The sequence below is a fragment of the Penicillium expansum genome, assembly GCF_000769745.1.
Source record: "Penicillium expansum strain MD-8 chromosome Unknown contig349, whole genome shotgun sequence".
In the NCBI taxonomy this organism is placed as follows: Eukaryota; Fungi; Ascomycota; class Eurotiomycetes; order Eurotiales; family Aspergillaceae; genus Penicillium; species Penicillium expansum.
In genome coordinates this window covers 308,799-327,133 of record NW_015971314.1, presented here as the reverse complement: position 1 = coordinate 327,133, position 18,335 = coordinate 308,799, and the positions used below count along the sequence as shown (strand labels likewise).

General features: G+C 49.3%; 8 protein-coding genes across 8 annotated transcripts; 3 read left to right on the top strand and 5 right to left on the bottom strand.

Moving 5' to 3' along the window:
* Window positions 1–30: 30 nt before the first annotated feature.
* PEX2_098890 (uncharacterized protein) lies at window positions 31–1,980 on the bottom strand (the record flags this gene model as incomplete). The annotated part of the gene is made up of 1 exon (XM_016747159.1): window positions 31–1,980. One exon carries the CDS (start codon window positions 1,978–1,980, stop codon window positions 31–33), a length of 1,950 nt encoding a protein of 649 aa, XP_016598508.1.
* Window positions 1,981–2,039: 59 nt separating this feature from the next.
* PEX2_098880 (COP9 signalosome complex subunit 6) lies at window positions 2,040–3,537 on the top strand (the record flags this gene model as incomplete). Its single annotated transcript, XM_016747158.1, has 3 exons — window positions 2,040–2,478; window positions 2,547–3,023; window positions 3,086–3,537. 3 exons carry the CDS (start codon window positions 2,040–2,042, stop codon window positions 3,535–3,537), a joined length of 1,368 nt encoding a protein of 455 aa, XP_016598507.1.
* Window positions 3,538–4,131: 594 nt separating this feature from the next.
* Window positions 4,132–5,979, bottom strand: PEX2_098870 (OSTA/TMEM184 family protein; the record flags this gene model as incomplete). Its single annotated transcript, XM_016747157.1, has 6 exons — window positions 4,132–4,911; window positions 4,975–5,124; window positions 5,190–5,315; window positions 5,374–5,668; window positions 5,741–5,891; window positions 5,940–5,979. 6 exons carry the CDS (start codon window positions 5,977–5,979, stop codon window positions 4,132–4,134), a joined length of 1,542 nt encoding a protein of 513 aa, XP_016598506.1.
* A 502-nt stretch (window positions 5,980–6,481) lies between these two features.
* PEX2_098860 (SAP domain protein) lies at window positions 6,482–8,251 on the bottom strand (the record flags this gene model as incomplete). The annotated part of the gene is made up of 1 exon (XM_016747156.1): window positions 6,482–8,251. One exon carries the CDS (start codon window positions 8,249–8,251, stop codon window positions 6,482–6,484), a length of 1,770 nt encoding a protein of 589 aa, XP_016598505.1.
* Window positions 8,252–9,276: 1,025 nt separating this feature from the next.
* aguA (alpha-glucuronidase) lies at window positions 9,277–11,784 on the bottom strand (the record flags this gene model as incomplete). Its single annotated transcript, XM_016747155.1, has 1 exon — window positions 9,277–11,784. One exon carries the CDS (start codon window positions 11,782–11,784, stop codon window positions 9,277–9,279), a length of 2,508 nt encoding a protein of 835 aa, XP_016598504.1.
* Window positions 11,785–12,709: 925 nt separating this feature from the next.
* On the bottom strand, window positions 12,710–13,266 carry PEX2_098840 (60S ribosomal protein eL30; the record flags this gene model as incomplete). Its single annotated transcript, XM_016747154.1, has 3 exons — window positions 12,710–12,805; window positions 12,989–13,143; window positions 13,197–13,266. The coding sequence occupies 3 exons, from the start codon at window positions 13,264–13,266 to the stop codon at window positions 12,710–12,712; spliced, it is 321 nt and encodes a 106-aa protein (XP_016598503.1).
* A 298-nt stretch (window positions 13,267–13,564) lies between these two features.
* met2 (homoserine O-acetyltransferase) lies at window positions 13,565–15,116 on the top strand (the record flags this gene model as incomplete). Its single annotated transcript, XM_016747153.1, has 2 exons — window positions 13,565–13,601; window positions 13,654–15,116. 2 exons carry the CDS (start codon window positions 13,565–13,567, stop codon window positions 15,114–15,116), a joined length of 1,500 nt encoding a protein of 499 aa, XP_016598502.1.
* Window positions 15,117–16,658: 1,542 nt separating this feature from the next.
* PEX2_098820 (uncharacterized protein) lies at window positions 16,659–18,074 on the top strand (the record flags this gene model as incomplete). Its single annotated transcript, XM_016747152.1, has 1 exon — window positions 16,659–18,074. The coding sequence occupies one exon, from the start codon at window positions 16,659–16,661 to the stop codon at window positions 18,072–18,074; it is 1,416 nt and encodes a 471-aa protein (XP_016598501.1).
* Window positions 18,075–18,335: the final 261 nt, after the last annotated feature.

Here is an 18,335-nt window from a genome sequence, read left to right as displayed (position 1 = left end):
TTCATGTGCTGTTCAAATTTATTCCCCATATTATAGTCCGGCAGTCAGTACCTGAGCACCGCCGGATTGCACGGGTCCCCAGGGACCCTCGTTCACTCGCTGTTGTAGCGTTCGCATGATATCTTCAAACCCTTCCACCTGGCCATCAGTTTCTTGTAACCGGCTATGCAATGCCACGAGAACATCATGTTTTGCAGTGGCAACTTTCCAAACAACACTCTGGGAATCACCTGCACCACCCCCGACAAAGTCTGCGTAGGAGCGAGGTGGTTTGAAAAGATATGGGAGAAGCGTAGTTAAGGCGGGTGGAGTGAGAACTGCCCATGCTCCTGAGGTAGGGAAAAAGCCATTAGTGGCCGGGGATAGCTGACCCAGACCCTCTTCGGAGGGCAACTGGAACCGGGATGGATTGGTGTTGGCGGGTGCTGAAGGTGAGGGTTTCCAGTTCGCTGTCGTAATAGCTTTCATAAAATTGATGGCCGACAAAGCAATATCTTTCATCACTAGAACGTCGGCAGCGCCCACAACATTATCCCAGAAAGTGGGATGTTGATTGACATAGAGGAAGTAGAGAATGCGCGCTGCAGCTGCTTCGCGGTCCCAGTCAGTTGGAGTTGAGCCGGAGGTGTTCAAATTCATTGAATCACTAAGTCCAGCTCGCTGAGGTCCGTGGAAAATTTTCGCCAGAACGTCCAGAGCTTCGCCGTTCGGAGGGTTTGTGGGAATTGCGAGAACCGGGTTGGCACCATGTTTGCCCGCGTCTACGAGAAGCACTCTGGGGAGTGAAGCTAAAATAGCAAGGTGACCTGTAGGTACTTCGCCATGTGCCCATTGTGCTGTAGGAATGACGAGAGATCTGTTGATGCGAGAGATAATCCCGTCAAGTAGGGTAGAGGGGTTCTGCAGCAAGTGGTTGGGGTACATATCGGCGTACCGGGCCACATATGCCATGATTGGGCCGGATAGGTAGAGAAGATCCACCGAGTCCAGCTTGGACTCATCGAGATAATAAGTCAGTACTTTGGAATGCAGTTTGTGTTCGACAAGGAAGTCGAGGGCAGGGGACGAGAAAGTCGAGGTAGACTGCACAGAGCTTCGAGCGACGAGGCCCGGCCCATCGATCTCTAGCAGCTCGCGGAAGAAGTTGAGCAGTGTCATATGCATCAAGACATCGCTGACTTGAACCATATGACAGGTAGCAAAATGCAGGAGACTGCTGCTCTGGTATTTAGTCTCGATTTCGGGTACTTGGGAAGTTGAGATAATGTCCCAGCGTAGCTTTCCAGCTTTCACCAAGAGTGTCATTAGCCTGCCCTGTGCGAGAGTTCTTTCGCGTTTAGAAAGGCCACCAGGGGCATCGCTCTGGAGGCTACATAGCCCAAACAATAGACCGTACACATCCTTATCAGTGAATACCCTCCTCCACAGGAGCCCCTGTCCTGTATGACCTTCATCGCCGGTATTCTCATATTCTTCATTTTCCAGATGATTAGCAACGTCAACTTCCAGAAGCGCCCATAATGTGTCGAGTGCAGTCTGTGCAACTTCGCCCGAAGTTGTTGAAAGCCACAGCTCCACGAGTGCAGCCACCAAATCCGAATCGCCTGCAACTACGGCAGCTTCACTGTATTTTTGCCCGGCTTTAGCCAACAGTGACAAAGCTAGGAGATTGATTGGCGGTGATGGGGCCTTGAAGCCAGCGACAAGATTGATCGGAGGGTCGATAGATTGGAGATCGGTGAAGGTGAAGTAGGCGGTAGCTCTGATTCCGAGGGTTGTAATAGGTGTAGGGTCTTCCTGTAAGATGGGAAGGAGCACAGATATTTGTGATAGAAGAGTGGCAGGGACCACAGGGTCGGTGGATTCGACTAGTTGCAACTTCAACTTATCGATGAGAGGAATGTCCAAGGCCGTGGAGGGGTTCTCCTGGACTTGAGCGAGGTGTGATCTCACAGAATCAAACGTCGAAGGAACTGACATTGTGACTTCTTCAAATATCTTCAGTTCTTCCAAAATCCAGTCACAGACTTAAAACTGAAATGGACGCCTTCGTGACAGGTGAAGCTCGTCCTTTGCGCCGCGGGGAAAGCTCACATCTGCCTCAGGCATCAACATCAAACCAACCAAACATGACCGCATCAACCAACCGTATCAACTATTACTCTGTCCCTCACCAGAAGTTCCTCTACATCCCATTGCAACCTACAGTCATGGAGCCTCCAAAGTGTCTGGTTTCTCAAAAGTCATCCGATTCCGGTCTCCATATCCAGCTACACCCACTCGTTCTCCTCACGGTCTCCGACCAAATTACTCGACACGTCGCCCGACAACAGCATGGGCCGATAATTGGTGGTCTTCTAGGCCAGCAGAATGGACGAGAGATAACACTTGAGCATGCATTTGAGTGCCCGGTTACTTGCGGACTGAACGATGAGATTATTTTGCCGGCGGCATGGTTTGGAGAACGTCTTCAGCAGTGTACGCAGAAACCCCTCACGGAATCAATTCAAGTTGCTCTCAGCGAGTATAAACTGACCATCTCATAGTCAAGGATGTGCACAAAAACCCCTCTCTCGACCTTGTTGGATGGTGGTCAACCGCGCCATCAGCCGGGCCGAATGATGCCCATCTCCCCCTCCACCGTCAGATCCTCCAGGACTATAATGAATCTGCCGTGTTCCTCGCATTCCACCCCTCTCAGCTCCAAGATTCAAGTTCAAAAGGAGGCAAACTTCCCCTGACCGTGTACGAAAGTGTTCATGAAGGCGAGACTGCCCCCGATGCAAGCAAGGACATGCAGGTTGATGGCGAGGAGCCGGTGCTGAATATCAGATTCAGGGAGCTGCCCTACTCAGTGGAAACGGGGGAATCAGAGATGATTGGTATCGATACTATTGTTCAGGCTTCTGGCACCGCTTCCTTGAATGCGACACAGGAACCAACCAAGCTTGCACAGAAGACAGAACAGACAGAGTCAAATAAGCAGAGCTCGCAGGCTGAACTGTCACAAGAGGAAGAGGAGCGTAAGTATTCACATTCTCAACAAAACTGCTACTTCGATGGTTGACGCTGATCGATTGAAAAGTAATCGCAAGCCTCAGCACTCGTCTTAATGCAGTTCGCACCCTCGAATCCCGCGTCTCCCTCATCAAATCCTACCTTTCTAGTCTCTCAGAAGCAGACTTCAGCTCAGATCGATCCAAGGACAATACATCCGCCACCAAGCTGTCACATCCAATCCTCCGCAACGTCAACTCTCTCCTCTCGCACCTATCCATCCTCTCTCCGTCAGAGCAAAGCACCTTTACCACCGAAGTACTCTCGCAAAGCAACGACGTGCTATTAATCTCGCTACTTGGCCAGCTCGGCGACAACGTCAAGGCCATGCGCGAACTGGGCCGCAAATCTGCAGTCGTTCAGACTGCGCGTCATGTAACCACCGCACGCAAGGATCCCGCCATGCTCCAAAGGAGCTTCAATGAGGAGTTCTATGGCCAGGGTGGGCGTGGGGGTCCTGGCAGTGGGATGTATCAGTGATAGTAGCCAGAGCCAGTTCTTAAGTGTTTCCACGATCAGCCCATGAAAATACCCCCACGAATGGCAATATGCCGGATCTTGGGCCTAGGGTTTCACCTACTTTGCTTAGACAGTGTTCCTTTCTAGTCCCGTTTCGAAGCCATTTAGACGAGATAACGAACTTTGATATGACTGTTTTTCCATTTTTTCCTATTCAATCGGTAACACTAAAGGTTGGGTCCAGACAATAGTTTACAAGAAATGCAAACCCACGGCGGGTGCTAGAGGAATGTGCACCGGTGTGGATATGACAGCTAAAAAGTAAAGGGGAAAAGGGAATAAGAAAGAAGTAGTAAAAAAGAAGTAGTAAAAAAGAAGTAGTAAAAAAGAGAAGAGAACAAAAACAGAAACAAAAGCAGGCGGGTATCCATACCTATCCAAAGAATGGGACATAAAGAGAAAAGTAAAAGCGCAAAAATCTCGAAGTGCTCATGGGTAGCGTGAGGTAAAAAGAGTAATGTTTGCAGCTCAATCGCAGGGAGAATATGCATATCAAAGCAAGCCCTGGCAATATGAGATGTCCACACCGAGTCATAATTGTATCATAGACATAGATCATGCATGATGGTTGCCAGAGTACGGAGGAGGAGGATGGTAAGGATCCGGCATGGGCATAGGGACTTGCTCGCGAAGAGGACCATCGGTTGGGTAAGGGTGGACCGGCGAGTCCGAGTGCAAATTGTCATGACTGTGAAGCGAGGAATCCTGATAGGGTGATGGGCTTTGCTCGTAAAATCGAGACGATCTAGACGGGTTTTGAAGATGGTCATCGTGGTCCGACGCATACGGCGAAGTGCCCGTGAGCGCGATCTCGGGATTGGGCTGTGCATTCGCGAGAAGCACTTCGCCCTCTTCGTAGGGAGTGTTGCCATAGCGGCCCGATCGGCTTCCGGGCACGGCCGTTCCGGCGCCGAGGTAGACCGTTCCATGTTGGGTGAGTTCGCGGCCCTCTTGGGATGGCTGGAGGCCGAGTGACTCGTTTTGGGGCTGATAACTGGGGTCCAGCATACGACTTTTACGGCCGACGAACAGCCAGCGGGCACTTCGACCAATGGCTTTGAGGAGATCCAATGGGTTCATGGCATCAATCAAGGCCCTTATTCCATAGCGTCCACCTTGGTATGCAGACTTGCCGTTGCCGTAGAAATCCGTCACTTCACTTGACTGGTTGGTGAGGACATAGGTCTTCCATGAGAAGGCCCAGAGATGAAGTATACCAAATATAGCCATCTCGCAGTTGATCATCAGCTCTGGGAGCCCAACTTTGAGGTCATTTAGGGCGATTTTATCAGTCGCTGCGATAGCGCCCTCGGAGACTAGAAGGCTGATGAGAGTCTAAAATGCGGAAACACGAGTTAATAAACCACTTATCAAAGGATGATGTTAAAAAGGACCTACCGACTGCCAGAATGACAGGAAAATGACAAGTTTAATCGAGAGGATCTTCAAAAATGGCTGATGTTGCTTGATGTCTTGGCTGGTCTGGTGGTAAAACTGGATCAGGCAGTACATAGCGATGGTGACGGAAACCGATTCAATGACGATGGTCTATCGGTAGATTATTAGCGGAACGACTGGGGACGAAAGATAAGACTTGGTCACTTCGAACATACCCAGATATGCCCAAATGCAGGACTCAGTGACGCCTCGCAATACACCCCGAAAGCCTGCGTGATAACCGCTACGATGGTCATAAGAACGCGCATAACACAGTATTGGAAAACCCCGACCCAAACAATCTGTATAATGATCAGTACCCTGAAAGTCCTCAACATCTGTTCAAGTCCATCATCTTACATTGAACCATGTCAGTCCACTGCGCGGAGTCCGCCAAATGCGCTCACCACCACAGCATTTTTGAAGCCAACTCAACGGCCAGAGCCATGCCTTTGGCTGAATTCCACGGAAGTAATCCTTCTGGCTGTGTAGATCCGGGGCGATGTAGTGGCACATGAGGGAGAAAAAGGCGGAGATACAGAACGCTTCGTAGCAGTCGCCGAGGACCTCAAAGTAGACGGAGTCACGATAAAAGAATATGCTGAGCCATGCGACGAGGGAATAGACGGGGACCATGAATAGGATACGGATAATACTGCGGCAGCGACGAGGACCATGTCAGCAATGCTCGTGCGACGCTTTAACCGCCATCAAGAAGGGAACTCACTGTCGCTGTTCGGTCGGCTTGCTGTAATGTGTGGCATGTAGCGTAATCAGAGCCAAAGATACAACACAGGCGATGATGGCGCAAGCGCCGCCCACCAGGAGCGCTAGGACATGAAATGTAATGCCGCCATCCCAGAGTGCGACCTCCTCGACTACTTCTGATCAGTCACTGCAAAGCCATTCAAGGAGGGGAAACATACTTGATTCGGTCTCTGTGGTATTGCACACTGGCCAGGCCATGGTGGCTAGTGTGAAAATGGCAAAAGAGGACTGTTGACGGAGTTCTGGAGTTTAACCCTTTTTCCCTCTTTATCTCTTATCCGGATCGACAGGGGAAGACGCCACCGAGGATCAAGTAAATATTGAAGAAGCAACTATCCCCATAAGTAAGAGACGGATATGGCGTTCTCTTGGCTGATTATGCACAACCTGTCAACACTTGAAAATCTGCCGAGATTCTAGGGATCTTCGGAAGCTGAAAAGGCTTAGTCTTTGATCTATTTTTATTTGCTTGGCTCTTTGACAGCCCCCTTGAGTGGACCAGTGGACCACCATTTATGTATCTGTCGAATGAGGCTGATAATATTCTGAAGCACAGCCCGCTTTTGTTACTTTGATTCTTTTATCTGATTCTTTTATATTGATTCTTTCATATTGATTCTTTTCATGGCATTTTTGCAGCTAAAAGTCTATTGTACATGGCCAATAACAACGGCCTAACTGCATGCTTTTGACTGAAATTTCAAGAGCGCCATGAATCTCCACGCCGTCCACCACGTCCCCGTCCACGTCCGGGACCAGATCGAGGTCCAGGCCCAAATCGTTCCGGCCCAATGTCCACAAACTTGTCGTCACCTTCGAAAGTAATTCGCCGCATTTCATCACCACCACGACGTGGGAATGTGCCCTTCTGAATAAGCTCGTCAAATTGGTCCAGACGTTTGTCGGCAACGGGACGTGGAACGGGAAGGTAGTACAGCTTGGGTTTTGTAGTGGTGGATTCGAACAATTCATCCAGAGGCTTAAAACCCTGCCCAGGTCGCGACGGGGGTGCCGGAACTGCGAGAGGCGCATTGGAAGGGCGACGGCCAAAATGCTCAATATCACGGCGCGGGCCCAAGGGAGGAGTACGATTGAAACCCGATTCACGTCGTCCAGAGGGAGCGGAGCCCACCTCGGCAAGAGTAGCCGTAGTTCCGTCATCAGACGTCTCATATCTCACTTCCCAACGGGCAGCAGCGCCAGCTCGGTCTCGGGATTTCTCTTCTGTCTCAATCCATTCCTTAATCTTCTCGTCGGGGATAAAATCTGCTCGGAGATTTTTGCGGTTACGCTCGTTGGGCCACACAGTCCCATGGACGGCAGAACGAACCCGCGAGGCTGCTGCGGGACTGGTAAAACTCACAAAACAGTGAGTTTTGATAGCGTCAAGATAGAAGTCAATGATGGCGTCGGAATCTGAGGTTTCGGGGGTGGATGCGAGGCTGGCTAGGTGTTTGCGGAGTGCAGTTGGCTGGAGTGGGCGCATGAGGCCGTCGATATAGAGGGCAGAAGTTGCAGCGTGCAATGCGGGGGTGATGTCCGCATCCTGCATTGTGATGTCTCTCGGGGGAGAGGCGGGTTGGGAGGATGCACCAGCAGGTGGAAATAGGTTGCGGAACCGAGCGTCTTGCTTGGTGGGAGTTTTGTGCGAGTCTGCTTGCGTCTCAATAGGTTGTTTGTCTGTGTGTTCCTCCGTTGCCTTTTGGCCTTCAGACTTTAAATCACTGAGCCCCTCATCGTTTTTCAGCAACACGCGTGGGGTAGTTTCCTTCGCGCGAGCCTTCCTATTCGCAATCTCCTCTAGAGTAGGAGCCGGGCTCTGGCTGCGGCGTTTCCGTTTGCGTGTATCTTCCAATGCCTCTTCCACTGGGAGAGGTGTCGATTTCCCCGTGTCAACCTCAGAGATTTGGGCAGTTGAGATCGATTTTTCTTGAGGCTTTATGGGTTCCTCGTTCTTCGCAACTTGGGCTGCTTCATCCATCGGCGGCTGGTCAGGTACAGCTGCAGGATCTTGATTTCCGGGGGCAGTTGTCTCTGTTTGTGCCTCCTCCACAGGCTTTGCGACCTCTTCGACTTTTTGCGATTTCACATCGGCTGCGGAAACTGCCTCATCTTGGGCTGACTCATCTGCCTGTATTTGTCCATCTTGAATTTGATCCGATACTGACACAATTGCTGTTGTTTCCTCGGGTTGTGAGATTGAATTTTCCCTTGGTTGTTCAAGCTGTTCATTCTCTGGTTGTTCGGGCTGCGACTTTTCTTGCGTAACAGCATCTGGCGCAGATGGCTGTGATTCTGTGGATTCTTCTGCTGGAGCTGCTGCTTCATCTGTATCCTGGTTTGTTTGTGAGTCAAGCTCAACCAATTTGTCAATGAAATGCTGTTTGAGGCGGAGACCGGTCTGAGGGATGCCGCGCTTCTTGCACTCGGCTTTCAAATCAGCCACTTTCAACGACGAATAGTCACTCATGATGAGAAACTCTCCACATCAAAGGTCGATGTAAAGAACGAAGTTTGAATGAGATGAGACCAGTTATTTATATCAGAAAGAATAAGATAATTGGTTGGAGCGCAGGGATTGAATCTGGGGACGCGATGGAAATGCGCGCCGATGATGTAGGACGCTAGCCAGATTTAGATTAGCGTCACTCTTGTCTGAACAATCCATGGCATCCATGGATGCAACCGGACACTACAACACAACAACTACATATACATGCCTCTCTCTTCAATTCCTTAAAGTAAATTAAGTAAAAGAAATTCGACCTATTTGAGAGATGTTGAAAAAAGTTCCAAGAGTTGGTCTTGTTCAAGCACATAAGTCAAATATGCATAGCACTGTACCGGAGGATATATCAGATGCGGCTGAAGCAAACCCAGTATTGCTATAACCTATGTTGTACACATGAATAGTTGGTGGCTTATGCAGGTCTATTTCTTATGTCTTTTGAGACATATATTTCTTAAGTACCCATGCTCTCCCCCTTCCCAAGCTTTAAAAGACGGTAGAAAAAGAGAAGGCAGAAAAAGGCTTAAATTGTGCAAAGGACTTTTCTATGTATAACGTCTGATCAATAGCAATTCACTAACATTGTCTGCAATTGTGGTCATGTGTCGAAATAATATACATTAAAAAAAGTGAACATGCAGCAATGTCATTGCTATCACCCAGGAAAAAGGACATTAATCCCAGACGAGGGGAGCTGTCTACAAGTGGGAGGATGGCCTTGCCTCCTTCCTGTCTTAACTTGCGACCAGTATTTTTGGTGGATGAAAAGCGGTCAAGTACTATACACATGTGGACCAAAATTTACATTGTTTACTCTGAATTAAGTCAAGATATCAATCACCCTTAGCAGCTTTATTATTACCACTCTTCTCCACATATTGTTAGGAATTGTCAAACAGGCAAGTAGTTGGAATAAAACAATACAATCGGAGAAGCAGCCAACTTGGATATATTCACAGTGAGCTAGTAATTTGACGAGAATGCTTCTAATCTACAATACCCCCTGGCAGCAAAGCCACATAGTCCAATGGCGCCGGCTCAGTGCCATCAGGCATACCAACAATCTTCAAAGTATCACCCTTCTGAATCTTGACACCCCGGAACTTGACACGAATCGTTGAGTGTCCATCCAAATAGATAGAAGGCGTGTGGCTAAAGGTATCCTCGCTGTTGCCAACCCATTGGCCGATTTCCCGATTGTTCAGATAGATCGTCCACTGTGACTGGCCACCGTATACATCGTAGTAATTCACCGCAACGTCATAGGTGCCAGAGGGGAAGTTTATTTTGGTTGAAGCGGTGCCGGTCGTACTGTTGGAAGTTGTAACAATTGCAACCGAACCAGAGGCTGTTTCGAAGGGGCTGACGGTGTAAGTTTTGTAGCCCTCTAGCTTCATGTCTTCCGCTTCGATGCGCCATGGGTGATGGCCGACACGCTTGGCCTGGTCTGGGATGCCGGAAAGATTGTAATAAAAGTCATTGATCGCATCTCTCCACACAATTGAGTGACCGCTCTGGTAGTCTAGGAAATGCCGAACATGGTTGTATCGCTCAGTATCAATTTTGCCATGAAGTGATTCCCACTGCGTAAGGAAGGTCTGTGCAGTTTCAGCTCCGGTGTAGTGTTCGTCGTAGAAGTGCTGAATAACTGTCTTCCCTGAATGCAGACGATGAGTGTATTTCACATGGTGGAACCATAGTAGAAGATCGTCCGGTGTGGTTTCGATGTTCTCATACATGGCAGCGATTTCATCCGGATACTGGCCCGCAAAACCTGTGCCGTTTGCTACCGTTCGATCCATTCCAATGCTAGTTTGGTCTGCACGGGTCCATTGGCCCCAGCCATTGTTGTCTTGGGATGCAGGGTTGGGACCAAAGTGAGTGTATAGAATATCTGTTAACGTTTGGATGCCTAGATTGCCACTGTATTGTTCGTAGGCGGGCCAAGATTCCATCGACATGCGAGTGATGGTGTCGAGAACCTTGCGGTCGAGCCCAAAGGTCAGTCTGATCCAGTCTTGCAGAATCTCCTGGGCATCGTCTGCCGGGTTCCAAGCCAAGCGACCATATGCATATAGATTTGACATAGACAGGTGGCTACCAAGCCAGGTGGTGTTTGTGCCCACGTTGACAACAGCTGCTGATCCGCCCAGTTTGCGATTGAACCGTTTACCAGCCACGATATCGCGAACGAGTGATGGCTGGCCGTCAACGCGGAGGTCAGAGTCTAAGATTGTCTTCCAAAGGGGAGCAACATAGACCAAATGCGACTGTTGTCCCAGGTATTCTTGCGTAACCTGCAGTTCAATGGCCATGCTGGTGTTGAACAAATTTGCAAATAAGGCCGATGCGGGCTCACGGACCTGGAAATCAATAGGCCCGTACTTGATTTGAATCACCACGTTATCGTCAAATTCGCCATCTAGATCCTTGAAAAAATCGACAGCAGCGTTTGCACGATCATCCGTCCAGATCGATTCGTTCAGCTGATTGTAGACAAACGCGCGATACATAACAATGCCACCGTAGGGCTGGACCTCTTTGGCGAAAAGGTTCGCTGCATCTGCGAGAGTCCTGTTATATGTCTGGGGGCCTGGCTGTCCCTCTGAGTCAGCCTTGACAAGGTAGCCAGCCATGTCAGGAACCCGATCATAGATCTGGGTCGTAATATTCGACCACCACTCGATGACCGATGCATCAAGCGGATCAAAAGTGCTGAGCCCTCCATAAGTCTGAGGGGATGCGAAATTGAGCGATAGGCCAACTTGTATACCGTAAGGGCGGAAGACATCAGCGATTCGAGCCACCCCGTCGAGGTTTGTGGAATTCAAGAGGGCAGCATCTGCATTGACATTGTTGATGACGACAGCATTGATTCTGATAGAGGCCAAAAGACGGGCGTATTCAGCAACACGGGTTAGGTCGTCGATAATTTGACCATCCTTGAAGAAGATCGAGGGGCCACCGTAGCCGCGTTCGATTCGTCCATCCATGTTATCCCATTGATTCACCCAACGAATAGGCGCAGAAGGATTGGATGCATAGGCGACCTTAGAGAAGTTTCCCTGTGCAAGCATCGACAAGTATTCAAAAGTACCATAAAGAGCACCTCTCTCGTTTTGTCCGAGAATTTGAACGTTTTCCCCCTTGGTGTCGAGCCAAAAGCCATCCTCTTCCAGTTCAGGTATATCTTTCACAGCGCCACAGATTTCCCGATATTGATCAACCGTGCCAACGATAACCGAGGAAGATGTCTTGCACTTGTTGTGTGTGACTTGCAAACTCTTCCCATAAACACCTTTGAGGCCATTCTGCAACTCAGTCCCCGCAACATACACGGGGCTTGTCTCAGTCACATTGAGGGTAACGATGCTCGAAGGGAGGTCGGAATGACAATGACCTGAACATGGCAATGATGCGTATCGCAGCCAGCCATTGAGGCCGTTTTCAGCAGCTGCAAAGCCCAAGGAGGCAAATAAAATGAGTGTACGCATTGTAGCCAGAGTTTCTGGTTTGGGGTTCATATACCTGATCACTCACTGCAGATCAAGTCCCCCCTTTATATGGAACTTCCCGTGAACATCGGGAGACTCGCCGGTGATACATAGTTGTCGGAGAAACTTCAGGCTAAATGAGTGATCTGTCCAAGCCAAGTAATACAGGCTATATGTACTTGAATAATTTCCCCGCAAAGATTGCGGAGTCGTGTGGGGGTTGATTCGGCACGGACATTAAAGCTGAATTTCTGAGCGCCTAATTTTGAGAGCGCCACTGAGAAAGAACCTTCGCTAGGTTCTACCTCGGCGAGACTCGAAAAATGCTCCCTGAGACCCGTAGATTCCCCGAAGCCAACAAATGAAGTTACCCATCGGGAAGAAGAGGCGTGGACACCTGTTCCAAGGGTTTTTTATATATCACCTCTACAGCGTTGCAAATGTAATATATTTAGGGTGTTGTTCGGATTGAAGGATTGAAGGATCGGAGAATTTGGGATTCACCTTGGAATTTTGAGTCTCTCTGAACGCAGAATCTATCCGAGCTGTTTTTCGAGTCTACCCGAGTTGCAAGCCGTCCAGTTGGTCACTGGAAGTAACTTACGGCTAGTATATAGCCAGCATAGAATTAGGATCAGCGCCACGGAGCCTAAAAAGTACTAGACAAAGCCTAAGTTGGATAGGAACGGGCGGACTCAGGATAATGGAATGCGTTTGGGTATTGCATTTTAGGCTATTTCTATGGAATGTCGGACCTCGTCTGAAGACAGGCGCATTTAACATACTGGTTAAGTATCTTGGCACGCTTATCTAGAATATGCCTAGTTCGGAAGATCCGGAATTTATCATTATTCGTGGGAAAGTTTTTGTTCAAGAATGGTTCAAGATTCTATTTTGTTTTATGGCTCGCAACAGGGCGACACGCTTAAGCCTCACGGCTCAGGATGTCGGAGTCACCGGCATCGAGGATAGCCATGGCGGAGCAGCGGAAGAGCTTACCGCAAGCGGTACCGAGCTCAATCTATAGGGCGAGTTAGTCCAATTCGCTCTCCGGGATGCCTTGCGGTGATCCCTTCGCTGAGCAACTTCACTCTCCGAAGTGGTAGTTTTGACCGACTTCTTCTCAGAGTAGTGGAGCTGACTCCGAGGTGCGACAACCAATTTTTCAGGCTGTCGACCCGAAGGAAAGGGGAATGGAACGTACGTTGTTGCCGTTGAAGTGGTGAACGGGGGTCTTGGCGAGCATGGCGTAGTACTCAAGCTCGGACTTGCGCAGAGGAGGGCAGTTTCCGGAGATGAGGACCAGCTTGGCCTTGCCAGAGCGGAGAGTCTTCATGGTGGACTTGGTACCCATGGTAACTGAGAGAAAGTTAGTGAAGTGCTCATTTGTGCGATTGAAACGACCTGCTTACCCTTGCCAGACTTCATCACAAGCGCCAGGCGCGAGGAGAGAGTGTCACCGGACTTCTTAGTCTTGACCATTTTGAATGTTTTGAGGGGTTGGCTCGTAAGAAGATTTGTTGGATGGTTGGCTACAGAAGAAGAAAATTCGCACAGATAAAAAAAAGGTCAAGTGTGGAGCGAGCCCTAGCCACACGTGACACATATCACGTGACTAGATACCGCTTTGTTTTCTGCCAGCGGGACCGGAGGCCAAGTTATTCCAAGGGCTGCGGGGTTTTTGACTCACTCGATTTTGTTATTAGAAGTACACACCCCTGTTCCCAATTTCCAATTCTTGTTTTTCCTTTATTTTGCATATTGTTGTCTCTTTTTCACAATGGCTGAAACTAGCAGTGCCCCTACTGCGCAATACCGTCAGTCTATATCCCCCACTCTTAATTGATGAACCGCTACTAAATCCCGTAGAGAGAGTCGATTCGCAGCCTGAGAACCCTTTTGCTCAGTTGATTGAGGATCAATCCATTGCGATCATCCCTTCCTTCAAACTCGAATCCGGTGTTACCCTCTACAATGTCCCAGTCGCATACACCACGCGTGGAACACTCGCTCCCACTGGTGATAATGTACTGGTGATTTGTCACGCTCTTAGTGGCAGTGCCGATGTCGCTGACTGGTGGGGTCCCCTTCTTGGTGGTCCTGGCCAAGCATTTGATGTCTCTCGGTTCTTCGTGATCTGCCTCAACAGTTTGGGTAGCCCGTACGGAAGTGCAAGTGCTGTGACCTACAAGGATGGGAAGGCTGAAAATGGCTACTATGGGCCTGAGTTCCCCCTAACGACTGTCCGTGATGATGTCAACATTCACAAGCTCGTCCTGGATGACCTTGGTGTGAAGCAGATTGCTGCAGTTGTCGGAGGATCCATGGGTGGAATGCTCACCTTGGAATACGCATTTTTCGGCAAAGACTATGTGCGAGCTATTGTGCCAATTGCGACTTCAGCACGCCATTCCGCCTGGTGCATCAGCTGGGGCGAGGCACAGCGACAGAGCATCTACAGTGACCCGAAGTACGACGATGGCTACTATGCATTCAATGACCCGCCATCCACCGGCCTCGGTGCAGCTCGCATGTCAGCACTCCTCACTTACCGTAGCCGCAACTCATTCGAGTCTCGGTTCGGTCGCAATGTACCCGATCCAACCAAGCCGCGCAACATCAACGGCACCGAGAAACTCCCTACTCCCCCGAACGAGCACTGGGCCATCCACAACGATGGACACCGTGGCGGCACAACTTCACGCTCGGAGAGCAGACAAGGCTCACCGGCTCCTGTGAACGAGGCCGATGTCCAGTTCATGGACCCGCAGTTCTCTGGCACCAAGACATTTGCCCCCGAAGTCGACACAAAGCCCAAGCTGACTGCATCCGGCCGTCCTCGTCCACCAACCTACTTCTCTGCACAGTCATATCTTCGTTACCAGGGTGATAAATTCGTCAAGCGATTCGATGCCAACTGCTATATCGCCATGACCCGCAAGCTCGATACGCACGACGTGTCCCGCCGCCGCGGAAATCCTAACACCGACACCGAAGATACTGTTCTCGAGGCCCTCGGACGCGTAGAGCAGCCAGCTCTAGTTCTGGGTATCGAGTCGGATGGTCTGTTCACATTTGCGGAGCAACAAGAGGTTGCAGCTGGCATCCCCAATTCTCGCCTCAGGCGCATTGATAGCCCCGAGGGCCATGACGCGTTCTTGCTTCAATTTGAGCAAGTCAACCGCCACATTGTCGAGTTCTTCCACGAAGTCCTACCCGATATCATGGCCAAGTCAGGCGCCGATGGTGCGGCTGCTGTGGCCAGCGTCACTAAGCTGACAAAGAGCAGCACCTTCGGTGAGGCCGAGGTGGAGGATATCACCGCTTGGTAAAGCGTTGAAATCCCACCAAAGTATTGTCAGGCGCAGTTCTTTCTGCAGCCATTCCCATGCTCTAGTCTGGGTCCAGAATCCCATGGAGGGGTCCGCGACCGGATAGATGTCATGGTGCATCAGGGGAAGTAGGGTTGCCGTTCTTTTTTCCGTTCCGCCAGTCAGGGAGATAAGCAATCAACTGCTTCTCCCGTCTCTCACTTGGCCTTTGTCCTTGTCCGAGAAGACTGTCAAAGAAGCATCCAACTGCTCTCCATCAGACCCGCCCTCTGGGTCAATTTCTTCCGGAAGGATACTCACTCCGCCGGGGGGTGATGGGTCCGTATTCGGTATTGATAGCCATTGGTTATCTTTGCGGCACGCACGTCGCATTATTTAAAAATAAAAATAAAAATAAAAAAATTGAACATAACATATGGACATGTACAGAGTCCTCCGTACGTTTATATATTTTGACCTTTGGGACACAATAATTAACCTGATAAGGTGGTAGACCTAGTCTAAACTCGAATCGGATAGGTTTTCACGGCCCTAGTAGCGCTGCCCTGACCAAATAAGCAAGAAACAAGCCCCGGTCCAATGTGGAAAGAAGAAAAGGGTTTAGGACTTCAGCAGATAAGTTGGCCCGAGCTGAATGGTCGAAAACAAGATTAGGCCGCCCGTGGCTTTCAAGGCCGAGCGCTATTGAAGCCACATATAATGATTATGGGATAAACTACTCCATATGGAGTACTTGGGGAAACACTAAATAGATATGTGATCTCCTGATAACAACCTACAACATACGTTGTATGTGCAGATAGGGCCAGTCCAAAGAAGACTCCTCTAGATGCCAGAGCAAAACGCCTCCAATGGATTTGAGTCACAAAACACACACTAGTGTACATGGGTCTAACTACATAGGTACATGGCGCTTAGACCCTTTTCATATGATATTAATAACTTAGTATTTGCTCCGTAGCTGAATAGTATTGGATACCGATGTCTTAGATCTCGAATATTCTAAAAATGCTAAAAATTTCTAAAAAGATTTATGTGTAAAAAACAAGACAGTAGAGACCCTCAAAAAGTGGATATCCCATATCTTCCCAAGTGGATGGTCTCGATATGTCGATCTAGCCCTATCTCTCTGTTTTGTTTTATGCAGACTAGCTCGAGTATCACTATCTTTTACCCTGTGAACTAATTAACCAATTAACTAATTAGTATTGTTTCAAATAATATTTCCTTTCCTTTCCTTATTTTATTTAATTATCTCATACTCCCTGCTCTGATGAGATTCTCTACATTCCCTTTCCCCCGCATACCAGACAGTCGTGCCGACAACCGTTTGAACTTTCCTTGACGACATCACATAGTTCGGGAAATTGCCTGGATTTTGATCTGCAGGTGTACTGGAGTCGTTTGAGTGAGGACTCCACTCGAATCAGCCCATCTTCATTGTTTGTCGCTCTTTCCAAAACCTCTCCTTTCAAACTCATCCATTCGATTCTTTCGTGAGACCATCGGAGCATAAACAAAGAAAACTCCCCCATTTCCGAGATGGAGCGCAATCTATCAGCAAAAGCAACTAAGATACGCCACCGTTTGACTTTCACCAGAAGCAACTCCGCGCGAAACCTGGAATCAACACTGGCCTCACCCATTGAGGACAGTCCATCAAGCAGTCGTCCCCGCTCAGCCACTAATCCCGAGTCTCCCACCTATGACGAGCCAACGTGGGACAGCAGGGACCCCGATCCCGTCCGAGGCTACACTTTCACTGATGAACCGGGCTACTTCCGCCCTGCATCGCCGTTCATTGACCGCCAAGAGATCGAAGAAGACCTCGAAGCCGATATCAAGCATGCATGCGCTATGCTATCTCACAACATTGACCGTGGCATTCCAACCGGATTGTCCTATGGAAGCACCGTTCCAGTCTCGACAGATAGACAAAATCCCGCCGGTCAGCCTAATGTCGATGCAGCGCCTTCATCTTTGAAACAGAATGTCATTCTTCTATCGGCGCCCAAGCCAATCAGCCTCAAAGCAGAAAGCACCAAGATACATGATTCCGGCGTTGGTATGAGCTTGAATTCGCCCAGCCAGCCAGGGAGGACATACGGCAACAGCGTATCGCGCACAAACAGCTCAACACGGTTCTATAACAAACAACCCTCCGCTTCACCACCACACAGTTCATCATCAGGATCCCGCTCCCGGAGTCACAGTCTAGCAACAACGATCGAAGAGGATAACCAAATGGAGCGATCCTACTCTTCAAGCCCGGCTCCGTTCCCATACAGTCCCCCGCAATTCAACAGCAAGTGGCCTTCCAAGCCAACGACCCTCGACAGCCCAGTCAGCTCGCTCAACGAAAGTGACACCAACACAAATGCGAACAAACCCGACACATTCTCTCCCGCCATATCTCCACAAGAAGCACCATCTCTCGGCGGGACAGACAGGCCCTGGATTCACGCTAGCAGAGACATCCAACGTTTCACCGACGAAGAAAAGCCGACGGCAACCCAAGCCAAGAATCCAAAGCCAGTGGCCCGCTTCTACAGTTCCTGCAACCAAACAATAGGAGAATTCAACCCCTGTGAATGGCCGACAAAGAATTTCCGGGAGAATCGGAACCCGAGTATTTACAGCGAATTTTCATTATGTTCGTCATTGGGAAGGGGCACAGTGTCCAGACTCGAAACAGGTAATTCGAGATTGGGTGGGTCGACAAATGAAGAAAATTTGCCTGGCGGATACCCTTACCAAACGTTTGCCGGGCCCAATCGCGGGATGTCTTACTCGGCTTCTTATTTGGGGGATGAGTCGAAGCACAAGGAACGTGTTTACTCTGTTGCTATGGCCAGTTCGCCGCCTAAAAATAACCGGCGAAAGAAGGCCTCGCTTTTGTTGCGGAAGCTGACTGGTCTGGGGACGAGGAAGGAGGACAATGGGAATGAGGTTTGCTGATCGGAGCAGGTTGTGTTGGGCGTTTGAACATGCATTACGCGGGATTTGAGCTGGTGATTTTTTTTATTTCTTTACCTTGGGAGGCGTATTGTGTTTTGATATAGAATGTCTATTCTGTTCTATGTATATATACCCTTTTTCTTTTCCTGTTTTCTTAACCATCTGTCATATCTACTGTCTGGTTTATTGGTATATTCATATGTTTTTATCATTTGATTTTGCCTCACACCACCCAAATTCATTTTAGAAATCCTTCTCGAA